The following is a 20,824-nucleotide window of genomic DNA, read 5'->3' as shown; positions in this document are numbered from 1 at the left end:
TGCTTTATTGTCAATTTGTGTATGTATATATGACTGGCAGGATATTCTAGATTGTGATTTAGCTTTAAGGAAGTAAATTAGAACTAAGTTTAAATTACGAAAAAATGCAAATAACAAAGAATTGTTATAGACTGTATATATATATATGTTAATGTGAATCAAACTGTAAATATTCCTTTTGATTTAATTAAATGATCTTTGGTCTTGAACCAACACATTGTAAACAACATATTGCACTATCCTAAAAATTTCGAACCTACATAAAGTATAAATGATCATTAATTAAGCCACAACTAATTTAAGATAAGAATTAATATAAGTGGGGAATACAAACAATATCTGCTTTATCTTAAGTTTAAAATCTTATAATCTCACACTTAATACTTAGCCTAAGTGGCACAGTCGTAAAACAAATTTGTTAGACTGTAGAGCATAAGATCCAATAGAAATAAATACATGGTTGCAATCGATAGTTAAAGCAGTCGACAATTCATGACAGTTCATGAAGCTTTTTTTTTAGTAAAGAACAACAAAGACAAAGCAGGGTTGAGAAATACGTAATAGAAATACAGAACATTTTATAATAGTACATTTTAATCAGCAGGTTCTTATGTGGTTTTGCTGAAATACAAATTAGTTTATTTTTCTTGTGACTTCTTCATAAAAAAGTAGGCAGGCAGGAAAATCGATTCACAGGTTAGTCAATTGATTTTTCCATACATGACAAGTGATTATCAGGATATCCAGATATAAATTCCAATTCCTCTTTCTGAGCTATGGGTTTGAATTACATTATTGCCAAGGTGTACTATGCCAATCTCAATGACAAGAGAACATCTTTGCTCTTGAACCAAAAACTTGCTGTGGGTTTGAATCATGAATTTCTTTAGATGGTAGATGAATTTTCAGACATGTAGGCAAGCTTAGGCATTAGCACTTATTCATCTGAGGTGTTGCAGTATAATTTACAATACTAAAAACAAAATATATAAGATAGTAACTAAATAATTATTTCACTGGATCTCAAACCATAAACAAAAGTTCCGTTCAGCCAAAGTTCAGCATATTTACAAACACCAAAGTTTAGAACTAATACACACTAATGCCACTTGCACATGGCTTATAAAAACAGAAGGTTATCTAATGATGGAATTTTGTGATTAAGTTCAGTGACAGAAGTGTTATTAATAGAAACGTTATTCTAGTAACTTATTAATTAGAAGTTATTAATAAAATACTAAAATAATTAACAAATAATCATACTGTGATTGTCTTTATACAATCACATACAACTCATTAAAGAGAAAGAAATAAGAAGAATTGCACAAGTATTTTGGCTGAACAAAGATTATCTGTTAGGAGATTTACCTATATGCCTAAAAAGAAAGCTCTCTAATATATGCATTATTCCAGTGTTTTTACCTATGGAAGTGAGACATGAGCACAATTAAAAAACAGAAAGATAGGTTGCACGTCGCCCCAAGTCTTGGAGAAAAGAGTGCTTCACATAACAAAAGAGAAGAAGAGATACCAGAATTAGACAGATGATTGGAGTAGAAGATATTGCGAAGTGTTTTAAAGCACGTAAATGGAGATGGGCTGGCCATATTAGTAGACTGCCAGATGAAAGATGAATACCAAGATAAGGAAAGATTGCCAAAGAACAAGATGGAGGGATGATCTACAAAAGTTTGACCATGAGATGGTGGATATTTGCTAAAGACAGAACTAGAAAGTTAAAAGGAGAAGCCTATATCCAGCAGTGGATGGGGAAAAAAAGCTAAAGAATAACAACAATATAATAAGTACCAATTGGTTTTGCGCATTAAGAATCAGTGGCTTCTTCAGGGTGATAGATTAAGCAAGAAGTAAGAGTTAAAACAAATTTAAAATCACACAAACTATATAAATATTAAAAATCAAAGAATGAGGAGCAACTGATGTGCAGTAAGCATCACCAGTCTTCTGTTTGAAAATGATGGACTGTTAATATTCAGACAGTTTATATCTCACATTTTCAATTTAATTTCTCACCTTTACTTAATTTACCACACCCTGAAGCCGCTGGTTCTTAGTGCAGTGCATGAAACAACTTGGTGCATATCTAACAGATAAGCTTAGGTGTTGATAGTTATTCAGGACTTATTTTTCACGGTATTAACAACACCACAAACACTTAACAACAAAGATGTTTTATTAACGCTTATATTTCGCTGATTTTCAACTCAGCATCATCAGAGCACAACACACACACACATATAAACGCGACAGTGAGTGAGTGAAACAATATAATTGCAAAAGACAAAAGATCTAAAGTCCTATTTTTGGCGCCCTCTAACGAGGAAAAAAAAAAACAACAAAGCAGTTATCCAGGAGTTTTTCTTAGGATAACCGTCTCCCAAATTTTTGTCAAATTAATGCAACCATATTTGTTAAGGTTGGGAGAATTCTTCAAAGCCATTGCTGACTCAAAAAATAATCTTTCAGATCTATAACGACTCCTAAATAACACATTCGTTTTCCTCCATCTAATCCTGTGTGAAGGAGTGTCCAAAGTGTGGTCTGCCAGTCCCGACTTGCCATAGTAATAGTAGCGAATGTATCTTTCATGTTCTTCCAGGCAGATGTTCACTGATCTTTCTGTTTGCCCATAATAGGCCAAATCACAGTCACATGGAACTTCATACACACCTGGGTGTGCTAAAGGGTGAAGTTTATCCTTAGGCAAGCGGATCAGAGTTGCCAGCTTGACGTGAGGTTTGAAAGTGGTGCGAAGGCCATGTTTCAACAATACTTTGGCTATCTTTTCCGATGTACCTCTGATATATTGGATAGAAATGTCATGTTGCATTCTTGTGTATTAGGGGAGGGCAGAGTAATGCGCCTATGTAGTATTTTATCTATTTTGTAGGGATTGTAGCCGTTGGCTAAGAACGTATGGTGCAGGTATTGGAGTTCAGTGGTCAGAGCTGTATCGTTAGAACAAATGGCTCTGGCTCTGTGTGTAAGTGTTTTTAAAATGCCGTACTGTTGGACTGGATGATGATGCGATTGTTTATGTAGGTATCTTCCTGTATGTGTAGACTTTCTGTAAATAGAAAAAGATAGTGAACCATCTGAAAGGCGGGTGACTAATGTGTCAAGAAATGGTAAACAGTTATTTGATTCTTTTTCTACTGTGAAGTGAATTTTGGGGTGTTGGCTGTTTAGATAGGTGACAAAAGCATCCAAAGTGTCTTGTCCATGGGGCCAGATGGCAAACACATCATCTACATAGCGTAACCACACTTGTGGCTTGCATGTAGCTGTGGTAAGTACTTTGTTTTCAAAGTGTTCCATGTAAAAATTTGCTAACGGGGGGGAGAGGGAGGGATTTATTAAACTGATCTAAAACATGATTTTTAAGGTATTAATTAGTATACCTTCCTGCATTGTGTCTCTCAAACAGTATTTCCTCTTCTGACTAGTCAAATCTTCACACATAAAAAATGCTTAAAAATTCCTTTCACAACTCTAGCTAGATAATTCAAGATTCATCATCATCAAATTCCCGACATGTAACCTCAAAGGACAAGATATGATAGTACTACATGAAAAAGTTGCATCATTATTAACTTCCTATCTACAATTTTCCTCCAAATCAATCTGTTACCTATCAAGACTCCAACATTATCAGATATATTTCTTATAATTATAAAGCAGATATTATAAAACAAAATGTCAAAATACAATACAAATTAACGAAAGAAATATTTATTTTAAAACAAAATGTCAAAATCCTTTAAATTCTTCATCTTTTGAGTCATCAAACATTTCATTTATAAATTCATCTGTAGGGATTGCGTCATGAATGTAGCAGTTGTCGTCATCGTCTTCATGCTCTCCATTTTGTTGTGCGTCATCCTCGCTTTCGTATATGATGTGATCTTTGGATCCATCCATTGAATTACTTATTCCACATTTAAGAAATGAGCATTGAATCATTTCAGATGGTATCGAATCCCATGTTTCTTTAACCCAGCTGGGGACTAGGACGATATCAGGCTACTGAAAATTCCCACCCTTTGTCATCTTCACCAAACCAGATGACATCCATTCTTTCATTTTTCATGTTAGTGATCTTTAAACGGCTTATTCAAGCTGACATCAAGCAGCTGCAAAACAGAAGTTAGACCACCCGGTATGACTGCTAGGTCTGTACGTAGCTCACGTGCTTTTTCTTTGCTTGCCTCCATTAAATGTGCCCGGAACATATACCAGACTAGCATGATTTGTTGATGTAACAAGCTACTTGGACGTATGTTCAATACTTGATCCAGCCACAATTGTACTTCTTCATCCATCCAACCTTTCCGATTGGTGCGAACAATTACACCTATGGAAATTTCATATCGTTTGGAATTTTCTTCCTTTTAAATATCATGTGTCGGCTTTAATTTGGTTCCATCTGCAATGCATGCTAGGACCATGGTAAAATGTGTTTTTTCATGTCCCATTGTTTTTATGAAGACACCCTTTTCACCAACTGAGTTTACTGTTGGATTCCCAGGCATATCGAAGTACATGGACGTCTCATCCATATTGCCAATTTGGGAAAGTTCATATCCGTGACACTTCCGTAATTTTATGATAAATTTATGGAAGGAGTGCACTTTTTCTTCAAGCTGCTTTGCTAACTTCTGCGCAATTTTTGTTTGGTATTGTAATGTTAATGCTTTGCGTTCCATAAATCTGTTGCACCACCCAGGTGAAGCAAGAAAAATATGAAATATCTGGTGTCTTTGAATTTACCATTCTTGAGTTGTAGAGCTCAAAAACGAATTGCATTTCTTGTTACTATAATGTCATCTTGTCGTTGCATCAAAATCCATTCATTTAGCTCTTCTTTGAGTTCTAGAAAGGATGCTACATCTCCATGATGGGCACGTTTCTTCTTGGGGATTTTTTTCAAGACTGTCTTTTTGCTTATGCCAAAGTCTAATATTACTCTCTGCTACACCAAATTCTCTCATAGCAACATTGTTATTATGTTCTTCTGCAAACTGCACAACATGCAATTTAAATCCTGCTTCAAAAGATGAACGTTTACGTTTCTGTTGGCTCATTTTCAGGCTAGGTTTGTTTAATGAATAATATTTAAAATCAACTGTGGTTAAACCGATATACCTAACTGTGCTCTATCATTAGCACTACTTACATTACTGGCTTTATGCGCAGATACAATGCGTGCTCTGTCGTCCGGTGTTGTAAATGAGAACGAATCAGGAAGCTATTCTTTCTCCTAAAAGTCCTGATGGTGCCCATAGTGGGGCAATGTTGGTATTCTTGGGAGATTGGGCTGAAGGTTTTCTGATGTAGGTTTCCCAAATTTGGGGCAATCTCATGCAACCAAATTTGTTGAGGATTGGATTGTTTCTTAGGGCTGAGGCTGATTTCATGAAAAGCCTTTCGTATTTGAATTTACTATGGTGTATTATCGTGGCTTTCTTCCACCATATTCTATGGCGGGTATCCAGCGCATGGTCTGCAAGACCAGAGTGGCTGTATTGGTGAAACCAGATGTAGTCCTTGTGTTCTGAAATTCTGATATTAGCTGTCCTGCCTGCTTGACCAAAGTAGGACAGCTTACAGCTGCAAGGGACCTGGTATACACCAGGTAGGTCTGGGGGGGGGAGAGGTTGGTCTTCAGTAGAGCAGGTAAGGGATGCCAATTTTTTATATGGTCTGTAACAAGAAGTTAAGTCATGTTTTTTTAGGATTTTTGTTTTTTTCAGAGATGCCTCGGATATAGGGTATGGTGATGGATTTAGAGTAATCCTTGTTGTGAGGGGGGGGGGAGTTGTAGTTTATTGGTTTCAATATTTTTTGGATGTTTTTTTTTTTGGGGGGGGGGTAGCCATTAGCTGAGAAAATGATGAGAATGTGGTTTAGTTCTGTGGTTAGGGCATTGTCATTTGAACAGATAAGTTTAGCCCTGTTGTGTAGTGTCTTAATGACTCCATATTGTTGTGAGGGGGGAGGGGGGAGGATTGTTGGTGAATGCATCTGCCTGTATGGGTGTGTTTTCTATAAACTGAGAAAACCAAGGTTCCATCAGGATGGTAGGTGACTAGTGTGTAAGAAAGGAAGGCAGTTGTTTTTTTCTTCTTCCAGGGTGAATTTGATTCTGGGGTGTTGGTTGTTTAAGAGTGTTAGGAAGGAGAGGAGTGCATCGGAGCCATGTGGCCAAATAGCGAACACATCATCAACATAGCGAAGCCATATGGTTGATTTTTGTGGGGCAGAGTGAGTGTTGTGAATGTATGAGGGTGCGTTGCCAGTATAGTGTGTGAGAGCTTTGGCCAAATGTTTAGCTAGTTTATATGTGGGGGAATCAATGCCATCCACAATAGGACGTAATGGCACACATTTTCCTTATGTATTTTCGAGTATTTTCAAGAGTCCTTAAAAACTGGGGGGGGGGGGGGGGGGGTATGGATTTAAATGGTTTTAATTTGTTAGTAACGTCTACAGGCCAAGAAGTGACCTTCTTAAGGAGCCTGTGGAGTTTTCTAATATGTGAGTTCGTGGGATTGTACTTGATAAGGAGGTAAGTAGCCCGATCTAACAATAGAGCATTAAGCTTACCTGTGTAATCCTTTAAGTTAAGCAATACCATGGCGTTTCCCTTTATCTGCTTTGGTGATTATTTCCTTGTTTTTCTTTAATTCTAGTAGAGATTTAATTTCCTTATTGGGCATGTTAGTTTTTGGTGGTTTTGCTTTGGTCAGAACACAAGCCAAATCGAGTCTAATATCGTTGGCGATGTGGTTTGGAAGGTGTCGTATCCCGTGTTCAATTTGTATCATAATATCTTCAGCAGGAATTCTTCAGCACAATGGCGAAGCACAATGCTTCAGGTTTCACACTAAGTGAAGAAAGGTTGACTAACCGTTTTGGTAGAAAGTTGTGGTTTCGAGTTCTTTTTTAAATATTCAAATTTTTTGATGTGTCGATCTCATACTTTTTTTTAATTCTTTCTCCGCAGCAGTGCACGAGATGTCGCATAAAATAGACCAAATTTTGTGGCTTAAAGGCACTTGAAAGGTCATCTTCGAGTGCCTGGATAGCTAAGTTAGCATCATTCATGAAACGGCGAGTTGTAGCAATTTGTTCCCTGAGCAAAGCTTGGCTGGCGCAGTTATAAATACGAAAACCTTTCGCGAAGAGAAACGGTGCTTAAATTTGACACAGTTTAGGATTACCTGGTTATCCCGGCAGCGTTTTAGAAAGGCAAGACCAGAGTGGCAAATACAGCCACTCTGGTCTTGCAGACCATGCGCTGGATACCCGCCATAGACAGGGCCGCATTTACCATTAGGCACATGATGGGGGCCTCATTTTAAAACCTTACTCCTCACAAAGCACAATAAAAAAACAGCGCAGCTATAGTTGCAAAATAAAATACTTATTTTTAAATATTAAATTCATAATATAAAAACTAGAGGCCGCTGAAAAATTTGTAAAGCTTCCCGCTTCCATTTGAAATAAATTGTTCTTTCCTTAGAATATAATACTAACAGGAACTCTGTATTCCATAAAATTCATATATGTAAGCGTACCATTTCTTTGCTGGACGTATATACACATCCAGCAAACCTGGATAAAATTTGTCCACCTGCTGAAAGAACATGGATAAGAAGTGTAGTTTAACCGTCATGTTCTTTAGAAGGTGCGATAATCCTTCACTCTGAAAAGAACACTTAACTACATTACCTGACCTACGTAGTAGCTACGTTCTGGGGCCTATAGCAAGAAACGCAGTTGCTTGCCATTTGCTCGGTAACCGGAATCTAAGTTATATCGGACTGAATACCTATGGGTTATATTCATTTTGCTGCTTGTTTTTATCATATAATTATAGTTTTTAATGCCATCGTAAAATAAGAAATCCTTTCATATTGTATCACTTTGGAAGATCAATGTCACTATCAATTTTTTTGCTAATTATTTTAATCGCCAATACATTTTAAAATTCTCCAATATAATTATGATAATTATTTTTGTCAAACAATTATTTTATAAATTCATGAAAATCCGAATCTAAAAATGAATACAGCCTCCATCTGTTCCAAATTAAGTTTCTGATTTTATTCATAATCTTTGTTCAAAGGTTAGTTATGATACGTAAATCTTGAATCGTATCATGTAATGCATAATTTTTATAGCATAATCTGTAGGTTTTTGCATTTCAACTTTCTTGGTTTCCCCCTAATCACTCACTACAAATCAAAATAAATGGCAGTTATGAAGTTAACTGTTATGTATATATTTTCGGCTAATTTCGATATTATGCAGCAGTTATGAAGTAGCAATATTTTCCCTACAGTTTAAGCTTTGAAACATGTGTAGGCACATGCGTCAAAATGAAATTTTATTTCCAAAATTTTCATAACACAATTACTTCACCTTTAATGGCTAACTCCCCCCTCCCAAAATTATCATCACCACACACACACACAGAAATACTGCTAGATAACATGTGCGCACTTTCTTTTTTGTTTGAATTCGTTATTTTTCCGAAGTAACTGTACTGTTGCAGTTTTAAGCAAAAGACATAGAATCTCTGATAAAATACCATTGAATATAAATTAAAATGGCTCACAATCGGAAACCTCGAGTAATGCAGTTTAACACAATTTGTTGTTTATAAAAAAAAAATAAAAAAATCGTTCCTAAAATTGAAATGTGCGACCCATATGACCTTATTTTGCAAGGAAAGAAAGCAAAATGCCATATTTATTTCAATAAATGTTATTTAAAAAATATAAATATTTGACATATTTCAAATGAAAACAAACACTTTGATTATTTATTTTCGCACATATGAAATTCGTTTTTATTTGGGAAGAGACACAATAAGTAAATTGTGCAGCAAAAAAGGGTCAATCCAAGAAATACAGAGCACATAACTACAATAATCCGTTAACGGTGGGGGTAATTGCATTTTAACAGATAGAATGCTGATAAAGTTTCATCAGCATTCTGTTGTAAAAAGTGCCGCATTTGATGAAATATTAGTGGCATAATAATAAAATAGCAAAATTCATAATGCTTCAGAATAACTTGATAATTTTGATAATACCAAAACAAGATGAGACACACCTGTAGAACTCTATTATTAGAGTTCTTTTAATTATGAACTCTATAAAGATATACTTAATACATTTGTATTTTTGTGTTTTTTTGTATTTTATTTATTTTTAAATAAATAAACTAGTTTCATTTTGTAACAGATGGTTTTTGCTGGACTACTTGGACTTTTAGACTATTGTTCTTATCAATATTGTAAAAACTCGATTGTAGCTTAAATATTCCAAAGCACATTACACTGATTTTTTACTTAGGTCAAGTCCCATAATAATGTTGTAAAAAATAACCTTGTTTGTCTCTGTATATTTTGTATTAGATATTTTTGTAAATAGTCCTTTGGAAATTAACTGTATATACTCCTTTAATAAGAATATGTTAGTGTTAAAAACAAAGGCAATGTTTTTCCCTGGAGCCGTATGTAATAGTTCTACATGGCGGCATTAGAAAGGTTGTTTATTAAATTTTGTGTGTATGAGAAAGGCTTACAAGCTCTACACGTAAACACCTCCAAAATCAGTCAGAAATGTTCAAACAACTTCCCGATGGTCGGCAACTTACAATCAAAAGAAAGCACAGAAGAGAACAAAGAGCGGGCCGAACTTGAAACTTAAGATGAAAGAATCATGACTAATTCTTCGGGGGTTACAAACTTCGTGTGAGGTCTCAGAGAAGGCATAATAAAAGGGGAACAGAGCCAAGCATATAGGGCCTCCTGGATCCAGAAAGAAGCTTCTCTCATTCCAGTCTTAAGAGAAGGCTTTGAGTTGCCAAAAGATGTTGTTCCAATCACCGGAGAAAAGCTTCCAGGGCAGAGAGGAATCCCAGTTGACAGCAATTCTAGTTAGTGGAGGTGACAGAAAAAGGAGGTAGTCGTCCAGGAATTTTTGGTGAGCTCAAGCAGAGGAGAAAAGGTGAGACAAGCACCTTCGCTTGGAAGTTTTTCTTTTCACCGTGGTAGAATAACTTTTTGCCGGAGCTGTATATGAGTACCGCAGGGCACAGTTCAGTCTGCTATTTTCCCGATGAGATATTTCTGAAGCCAGATTTCCTGAAGGAAGCTCAAGATCTGAGATAAGAGAATTACCTTAGAACTTTTTGTGCAAGACCATTGACTGAATGTGCGATACAGAGCTTTTGTAAGTTATACACCTTTATACAATTTCTCTTATAATGTGTTTTAGTTGGACAATTAAGATTTAGATTAACAGTAATAAGAAGTGTCATTAAGAGAATCTATAGGCATATTTGAAGTCGATATGTAGTTTGTAAAAGTAACTTAATAGAGAGTTAGTAACCTCTTTGCAAGTATACTAGAAGTTTAATAAGTGTAAATTGTAAAGAGAATAAGTTTTTGCCATCATTTTGAAACACGTTCCAGAGACAACAGAGGCTTTTTTGTGTGCTGCTGCTATTTGTATTAATTAGTTGGGTAACAGCAGTTTCTATATCACATAAATAGAGCATTTGAATTTCAAGTTTATTATAATTTATAAAGTAAATCGATTTTTCAGTTCATTTTTTGTGCATCAAGATTCTAGTCATTTTAGGGTAAAATGTCGAGTAAAAAAAGTGGATGTTAGCTAGCATAGCAAGTTATCGTTACTATTTATTGCCTCTATGTTTTAACTAAAGCTGGAATTATTATGCTTATTATTGCAACTTAAAAAAATTAAAGCTGGAGTTGAATAAATCTTGTAATAAATAAATGTTGTAATTCCATAAATATGATGATTTTTGCTATAATTTTTATTACCGTAAATTCAAAATTTTTATTTTTAGTGAGAATATCTGAACTTTACAGTTCATGAAGTTCCAATTTTTACCTTGATTAGCAAGCTTAATTTGATTGTATTTAAATTCTTTAAAAAAAAAACTTTTATCCTTATACTAAATTATTACCATACCTTTCAATATTTTTCGGTATTCAGAATTTTTGTAGAAACTATGATGCTTGTCAACGAAGCTTGTCAAACAAAATCAACGTTCTCAAAATCAATAATCAACACTGCAATTGAAATCTTTCACAGAAAGATTTTAATTACATCCTTCTTTGAATTAATTATGATTCAATTACATGGAATATTTAAAAGTGTAAATAATATATATATTTAGAATTACATTAAAATCTTTTAAACTATTTAGAAAATTTAATAATAAATATAAAGTATCGTAGCAGTTGCATAATTATTTATAATCCATTGATATAAGTTAGTCATTTATTTATAATGACTTACAAGGTTGCTAGTTTAATATTACCAAGATTTTTTTAATATTAATATTTATTGTATACATGTGAAATTTGTTTATATTTTTGGGAAGAGACACAATAAATAAATTGTGCACGAAAAAGAGTCAAATATCGTAAAACAGTAAAGGAAATACAAAAAACTGTAATTAAACTGATAGTTTAGTTACAGTTATTTGGCTAGTACTTGTAAAGCAGTATACTGTATATAAGTGTACATACCTAATTATGTGGTTAAAGTAGTTGTCGCAGTTAGTAAGAATTTATTATTCAATTAATTATTCTTATTTTAACAAAACCAAGATACTACTGTTTCTATTTTTGCATTTTTTAAGCTTTTAATGCAATCGTTTATTTTATTTATATGTTTATTTTGGATTTAATAAATATTTATTCCGCTTTTGATAGATTAATATACATAATTATGCCAAGAAAATTTGAATCCGGAGTTAGTAAAAGAAAACGACTTAGAGAAAATGAAAAACAGCTAAATAGTCAAAAGGGGGCAATTTTGTCTTTCTTGCGTTCTGAAAATGAAAAATTTCGTAGAACTGAAGTTGTACTTCACAGTTCTCGGAATGAAAACGAAACATTGGTACCATTATCAGGAGATGAAAGTAAAAATGAAGAACATCAAAATGATGTGGAAAACATAGAAGGAGAGAAAGAAGTAAATGAAACAAATCAAGAGAATTCTAAAGAAAATTTTCAATCGGAGTCTATACTTACCAGCAAGCAAGCCATCTCTTATCCTACTGATATAACAGTGTGGCCACTTACTATTAATGAACAGTTTATTGAGCATATTTTAATAAATATGCCCCAGAATGTTGGTAAAATCGAAAATTTAAAAAAAAAAAGAATACACAGAATGCAATAGAATATATGTCAAATGTAAATATATCACATTTTTACTGTAAAAAGGTGAATGGAACAAAGGAGAAACGAAAGTGGCTAATTTTTTTCAGAAACCAGCAAAGCAATTTACTGCTTTGTTTGTACACTAACAAAGTTTACAAACAAAGCAGTAAAGTTTGTTTCTAAGTCAAATAATAGCTTAATGAAGGGTTTTAATGACTGGGGAAATATAACACGAACCTTATGTGATCACAAGCATTCTACTGAGCATATACGAGCAATGTGCACATATCACAAAAGAAAATCAAGTTCTGTAAATAGTCGAATTGATTCTGAATTGATCAAACAAATACAATCTGAAGAAAATTATTGGAGAGAGGTTTTAAAAAGAATAATAGCTACCATTAAGTTACTGACTAAACTAGGCTAGCATTTAGAGGAAATACAAATGATACTTTTTCTGATTCTTGCAGAAATTATTTATCATGTTTACATTATTTAAGTGAATTTGATGATTTTTTTTAAAATCATCACATGAAAATGTATGCCAACTGTGGTTCTGGCAGATCAAATTATCTTTCTTATCATACTTGTGATGAATTCATAGCGTTAATAGCTAAAAAAAACAAGAGAAATATTAATATCAGAAATTAAGGAAGCTGCTTATTTTGCAATAATACTCGATTCAACGCCAGACATTACCCATAATGACCAACTAACTAAGATATTTAGGTATGTTACCGCAAATTGTGACATTAGATAAACATTTATCAGGTTCAACAGAATTACACAACATAATTCCTTATATTTAGAAGAGGTAGCATTAAAAAATTAGAAGAATTATCTTTGGATATAAAAATGTGCAGAGGGCAAAGCTATGATAACGCTGCCAATATGAAAGATATCTATACAGGTTTACAAGCTGGACTGAAAAAACGTAGTCCCTCTGCACATTATATACTGTGCTCTAGTCATTCCTTAAATTTAATTGGCAACTGCCGCAGAATCTTGTCCGGAAGCAGTGCAATATTTTTTGTTTTATTCAAAATGTATATAATTACTTTTCATCTTCAACAAGAATATGGGGTATACTCGTTAAACATTTAGAAAAAAAATCTTTAACAGTTAAAAGACTAAGTGAAATGAGGTGGTCCACAAAAGCTGACACTATATTGGCTTTGAAACATGGATATAAAAAAATTAAAAGGCACATTACTTGAACTACCCATTTCTCCTCATGAAAAACCTATTTCTAAATTAGAGAACTCATCATTGGCTGAACGTATGACAAACCAGAAACAGCAATTTATTTTAACGGTTATGTGGGACAAAATTTTACAACAAATAAATGCTACTAGTAAATCTCTACAAGATCCTGATATAGACTTTTTTTAGCTAATAATTTGTTAAACTCTTTAGTTGGTTTTATTTTAGATATAAGAAATAGTTTTGCTGCTGTAAATGAAGAAGCGAATTTATTAACAGATGAGATAAAATTTAAAGATGAAAAGGAAAGAGATAAAAAATGGAAAAAAAAAATGAGTGACGAAGTTTCACAATCTAACAATGAGATTATATTACATGGGAAAGAAATTTTGCTGTGAACACTTTTAATGTCATTTGTGATAAGCTAATTTTGGAAATTAATGAAAGAACAAAAAGCTATTTCGACAATATTAGATATGTTTGACATTTTTTTGAAGGAAGATATAGATCAAGACAAGTACAAGACTAGTATTGATAAAATTTTGCAAACTTATGGGACTGATATTGATCCAGAAAAATTTACTGATGAAGTTAAGCAATTTTTAATAAAGATAAAGGAAGAAAATTCTTCAATTAAAAATATGTACAAATTTATAAACGATGGGTTAAGGTCTACTTTTCCAAATGTAGAAACAATTTTAAAAATATTTTTGACGATGCCTATTTCAAATGCAAGTGCTGAATGCTCATTTTCAGTGTGGAAATGAATAAAGAATTATTTAAGAAGCAACTTGCACCAAAATAAAACAAGTGACCTGTTATTATGCATTGAATCAGATGTAATGGACTCAATCAATTATGGTGACATTATAGATATATTTGCTAAAACCAAAGCCAGAAAAAAACTTTTAGTTATTAATTTTTTTTAAATTTAAATTTGAACTGATTTATTTTTATACTTTTTTTAAAATGCAAATATATGTATACCAATGTTGTATTGTGTTATTAAAATGAGTTATTATGGAAATGTTGACTTATTTTCAATAAACTAAAAAAATGCTTATTTTTGAGGGCCTCATAATGATGTTGCACCTCGGGCCTCCAAAAGTATAAATGCGGCTCTGCCCATAGAATACGGTGGAAGAAAGCCACGATAATACACCATAGTAAATTCAAATACAAAAGGCTTTTCATGGAATCAGCTTCAGCCCTAAGAAACAATCCAAACCTCAGCAAATTTGGTTGCATGAGATTGCCCTAAATTTGGGGAACCTACATCAGAAGATCTTCAGCCCAATTGCCCAAGAATACCAACATTGTCTACTAGGAGGCACCATCAGGACTTTTAGGAGAAAGAATAGCTTCCTGCTTTGTCCTCATTTACTGTTTTGTTGTGCTTGCGTGCACGTGTCTTGTTTTTAAGTTCCTATGAAAATGGCAGCGTGACGTTGCCGAAATATTGGAAGTGTATTAAAATTTATTTTAATGTATATATCCTAGTATATGTTGCAATTTCCTTAAGCTATTTAGTAAAAATGCATAACCAACGTCTAAGCCTTTCAACGAGAATTACGATAATCCATGGAGATGCCATCGCACATAAGGCCCACCATTGGGTAAAATGAGGTTAAAGCTATTCTAGCCTTCCTGAAACGCTGCCAGGAAAACCAGGTAATCCCAAACTGAGTCAAATTTAAGCACCGTTTCTCTTCATTGTATTTATAACTGTGCCAGCCAAGCTTTGCTCAGGGAACAAATCACTATGACTCGCCGTTTCCTGAATGATGCTAACTTAGTTATCCAGGCACTCGAAGATGACCTTTCAAGCACCTTAAGTCACGAAATTTGGTCTATTTTATACGGCATCTCGTGCACTGCTGCAGAGAAAGCATTTAAAAAAGTTTGAGATCGACACATAAAAAAATTTGAAAAGGAACTCAAACTCGAAACCACAACTTCCTACCGAAACGGTAGTCAACCTTTCGTCAGTTAGTGTGAAACCTGAAGCACTTGATGCTCTCTCACGTGGCCACAACTTCGCCATTGCACCCAGAAGAATACCTGCTGAAGATATTATGATACGAATTGAATGCAGGATACGACATGTTCCAAACCACGTCGCCAACAGTATTAGACTGGATGTGGCTTGTGTTCTGACCAAAGCAAAACCACCAAAAATTAACATGCCCAGTAAAGAAATTAAATGTCTACTAGAATTAAAGAAAAACAAGGAAATAATAATCACCAAAGTGGATAAAGGGAATGCCACGGTATTGCTTAACCAAAATGATTACACAGGTAAGCTGAATGCTCTATTGTTAGATCGGGCTACTTACCTCCCTATCGAGTACAATCCCACCAACTCGCAAATTAGAAAACTCCAGAGGCTCCTTAAGAAGGTCACTTCTTGGCCTGTAGAAGTCACTAACAAATTAAAACCATTTAACTCTATAAATGGTTTTAATACATAAGGAAAACATGCCATTACGTCCCATTGTGGATGGCATTGATTCCCACACATACAAACTAGCTAAACATTTAGCCAAAGCTCTCACACACTATACTGGCAACACACCTTTACACATAAAAAAACTCAGCCCACATCAAAGCCAGCATAGAAAACCTTACAGTCAAACACTTAAGTAATGGTCAGTTTTGATGTCTCCTCCTTATTTACAAATGTCCCACTCAAGGAATCGTTAGAGCTAATCCAAGCTAAATTTCCTCCAAATATCACAGCCCTATTTCAGTTCACAATGAACTCAGGCTATTTTGTTTGGCAAGGAAAATTCTACAAACAAATAGAGGGGACAGCCATGGGTTCTCCACTCTCCCCACTCTTGGCCAACTTTTATATGGAGACTTTTGAAGAGAAATCCTTAAACTCTGCCCCACAAAAACCATCCATATGGCTTTGCTATGTTGATGTGTTTGTTGTAGATGTTGTGCTTACGTGCACGTGTCTTGTTTTTAAGTTCCTGTGAAAATGGCAACGTGACGTTGCCGAAATATTGGAAGTATATTAAAATTTATTTTAATGTATATCCTAGTATACATCGTAATTTCCTTAAGCTATTTAGTAAAAATGCATAACCAACTTCTAAGCCTTTCCACGAGGATGATGAGCTTAGTACTAGTACTTTGAAAATAATTAGTGGTCCTCAGAAATTATAAAAATTCAAATATGGCATATGAACAAACACTGAAAATACTAGCTTAGTCCAGGTCCTGTTGCCTATTATTTACCAGTAAAAAATAAAATAAAATATCAGACATATACTATACGTCTATATAGACATATACTATATGTCTAGATGAGATGATAAGCTGGAAAAAAATTAAAATGAGGTGCAACTAATTTCCAGGTACATAAAGTTCAAGAAATGCTGCTCTAAATAACTAAATAAGTACATGAATTGATGTTTTCTGAAATCCAAAACCCTAATCTCCTCTTGTCATTTGCATGTTTTCCAGATAACTATCATGATGTTGCTCAACAGATTTACTACCTGTTGTATTATTAATTATTTCATTTTACTCTTTAGTATCTTCTATATTGAAATCTCATTAATAACACTTCGCTGTTCCTTATCTCTACAATGATATACTCTTAATACAGTCATACTAATTGCTTCACTATGGTTATATGCTTTTGCCTCAGCTATACAGATTCCATGCTTAGTGAGCACACAAAGATTAATGCTCCATAAACTAAAAAAAAAAAAAGTTTTTATGCATATAGGCAAATTACCCAAGAGAACATATGTAATTTACAGATATAAAAATACCATTGTGGTGGTGGACAACAGATGGCAATGTAATGGTGGTAGTAATATCACTGTAGTTGGAGGATTAACTAGGTGAGACGGTGAGTTGGATGTCTGAGTCCTTTGGAATCTGGAGGTCACATAATATTAATTCCCAATCCCCAAAATAAAAAAACTAATATTTGTCTTGAACTGCTTTCATCTTAATACCTGCTAATTAGAATAGAATTGTGTATGTTAACAAATAATGGGTGAATAGCTGTCATAGGCTAGATATTGATAATTTTGCTGAAAAAATATTTCCATTTAAAATGCCAGCATTTTGTGGAAATTTTGTATACACAGATTACAAGAGATACAAAACTGCATTTATAAAAATATTTGCTTACCATATAATCCATATCATCAATTCCAAATCTCTCCCTAAGATTTCTGAATACAAGTGGACAGTACTCTTTTACCTTGAAATGACTTGGCATGTTTTCTCTAAAAAATAAAATTATAAACTTCAAGGCAAAACATTATCAAAATACTTCACTAACAAAAGGAAAACAAATGATCAAACACAAGAATTAAAAAAGGGCACATTTCATAATTTCAAACCTTTCTTTCAACTAGCTACTCTCATACATTCTCCTAAAGAATGAATACATCTTCTTGAACATCCTGAAATGTGTGAAGTTCCTTCTGCTTACAGTTCAGCCTACTTTGGACAGACTGATAGATCAGTTAACATCTGCCTTGAAGAACACAAAAATTACATCTGAGATTATCTGTATCTATGCTTTGGATACTCCTTCCCATAGACCAGATGGAGAAAAACATCTACAATACACAGAAGTCATTACAGTTCTCAGAGGCCTATTCTTGGAATCAGAATATCAGCTAAGAAGCACCTTCTAACCTTAACAAATATAGTTGCATTAATTCACCAAAGATCAGGACTATCATTTTAACACATAATAGCCAGACTTCTTTAAATTAACTTTGTAGTTATCTAACCCACAGAGAATGCCATGTAAGGACATTAGGTGTCAGTTACAATTTAAATTGTTTCTCTACAGTTTCTTAGTTTAGTACTGTGTGCCTGTCAGTTATCTTTGTGCTCTGATGATACTGGATAAAAAAACCAGCAAAATATTAGTGGGTTTAATAAAAACTCCTGATGTTGTTTATGCCATTATTATGGATATCACTCATTAGCAACTGAATCAGACTTGTTTCTTGGCCTATGTACTGTACCACGAACAATTTTGTTTGCCTTAATTTTGTTGCTCAAAATTATTATTAACATCTAACCTCCATGCAGTCAGAGACTCATCGTGGGATGTACACACTATTGCACACAATGTTCATCAAATGATTCTATGATTCTTTAAACTGATTCAATGTGTCTACATTCACAACACACTCAGGTTATACATTCCACTTACCAACCAAAGAACCTTCTCCTCCCTCCTTATAGAGTTTCCAGTGATGGTTTTTTCTACTCTCATTCTATGAAAAATCTCTTCTATTTCAACCTGATAACAACCTCTGATTAGCTTATATGTCTCAATCATATCCCACCTCTTCCTCCTATTCACAAGGCTTTGCAACTTACATTCTCTTAATCTGTCCTCTTACTCCGCATTCCAAAGACTACCGACCACCTTTATGAATCTTCTCTGGACCCTTTCCAACATATCTTCGTCACCATGAAAACCTGGCAACCAAATCTGTGCACAATAATCCATATGAGGCCTGATCAAGGCTTTAAAGCATCATAACCTCTATATTTCTCCATATCAGGGTCTTCTACATCATTGCCATTATCCTATGTGACATCTTCACAACTTATGCAATGTGGCCCTGAATTTCAGGTCCTTGTCCATCATCGCATCCAGATCTCTCATCTCCTCTACTTTCTTTAAAGTTTCCCCACCAAGTGTACAATTCACATCCCATCTTTGCTTATCAAATCTCAAACCTTACACTTTGCAACAATGAACTGATAGTTCCACTTACCTGCCCATTCATGCAATTCATTCAAGTCCTATTGTAAGACCATAACATCTGCTTGACTTTGCATTGCTCTCCCCAGTTTTGCATCATCTACAAACAGCTGCACATCACTAGTTAAACCCATCCAAATATCATTAACATATAAATCGAACAACAATGGTTCCGAAATTGACCCCTGCAGTACACCACTAGCGACCCTCCTCTTTCGAGATACTGCATCCCAACATACAACTTTCTGATACCTATCTGACAGCCAGTCACTGATTCACCTCGGGAAATCTTATCTAATCCCATCTGTTTCAATTTATTTACCAGCTTGTCGTGTAGCAGTTTATCAAAAGCTTCTGCAAAATCCAAGTCTACCACCATATATGTTATAGCATATAACTTATATGCTATAACATAACTTATATGTTATAGCATATAAGTTAGTGAAACACGATCTCGCCTTAACCCATGCTGTTAACCACTTATTACCAATCTCTCCAGTACCTTCACCACAACTCCAAATATACAGACTGGTCTATAAGTTTAAGCTACCATCTTACCACCACCTTTATGAAGTGGAATAATTTTACCTTCCTTCCACTCCCTTGGAACCAGTGCTGTTGCCACAAGACTTATTAAACAGGCATGCCAATGGTACTGCCAATTTCCTGGAACATTCCCTTAAGATGTGTGGTGATATGTCATCAAATCCTACCACGGTATTGACATCAAGTTTATTTATTTCCTCAAATAACTCCTGCTCATTCAGCATAAAGCCATCCACTCCTATGATCTCTACACTTAAGTTTCTCATTATTCCACCCCAATCAAGATGAAACACCCTTATAAATTGATCACATAAACCGCAATGATGTCTTCTGCAGCAGTTGCCATCAACATCATATTATCACAATCATTCTTCCTTCTACTTGCCACATATCTAAAAAACACTAGGATTTTTCTCCACCTGATTCGCCAATTTCTGCTCATATTGCACTTTTGTTTTCTTTACTGAGTCAATCTACTGGCTTTATACTCTTCATGTAACTGATTATTCATCTTGTACAATAATTCCTCCAAAGTACCTTATTTTTCGAGAGATCATGCTCCACATTCATCCATTTTAAGCCTACCTTATTCAGCCTTTTGGCCTTTGGAATACATTCACATACCGATGCTATTATGTGTTCTTTGTCAGTTTCCATGCAGAATTTATTTCCTTACCGCTCAACTCCTCATTCCATGTTAAAGCTACAAGCTGTCTCCTAAGCTTGTCATAATCGCCAGTCTTTTAATTCCACATATATCCTTTCCTCACAAAAGTCTGCATATAGCTAGCCACAACCCAAGTGATCACTTTCACCAAGTGGAGAAAAGTGTGAAACCCCTCTGATGCTCTGATTAAATTATCAGATCTAGAACTCTCGATCCTCACATCCCTCCTTCATGTGCTGCCTGAGATAGTTCTCTCAAGAAATTCATTTTCCTTATTCCCAAATATTATCTCTTCATTCCAATCTATACCACCATAATGAAAATCACCCATAATAATTACTCTTCCTTTGTTCACTAATCCGAGTTTCTATGCTTCTTCATCACTAGCCTCCGCATTCCTGAACCTATA

The 20,824-nt window shown here is 34.4% G+C and overlaps 1 protein-coding gene across 1 annotated transcript in view; it reads right to left on the bottom strand.

Annotated features, from left to right (window-relative positions):
- Positions 1-20,824, bottom strand: part of LOC150094548 (phosphatidylinositol 5-phosphate 4-kinase type-2 alpha-like) — a 174,903-nt gene that overhangs the window by 91,353 nt on the left and 62,726 nt on the right. The window contains exon 3 of the mRNA XM_090412392.1: positions 17,598-17,694. Within this exon, the coding sequence (XP_090268518.1) occupies positions 17,598-17,694 (97 nt within the window). The remainder of the gene's footprint in view (positions 1-17,597; positions 17,695-20,824) is intronic.

Source organism: Typopeltis vanoorti, chromosome 22, assembly GCF_054136105.1.
Source record: "Typopeltis vanoorti isolate ZY-2024b chromosome 22, IOZ_Tvanoo_1.0, whole genome shotgun sequence".
NCBI lineage: Eukaryota > Metazoa > Arthropoda > Arachnida > Uropygi > Thelyphonidae > Typopeltis > Typopeltis vanoorti.
The sequence above is the reverse complement of the archived record's forward strand: the minus strand, read 5'-3'. Positions and strand labels throughout refer to the sequence as shown.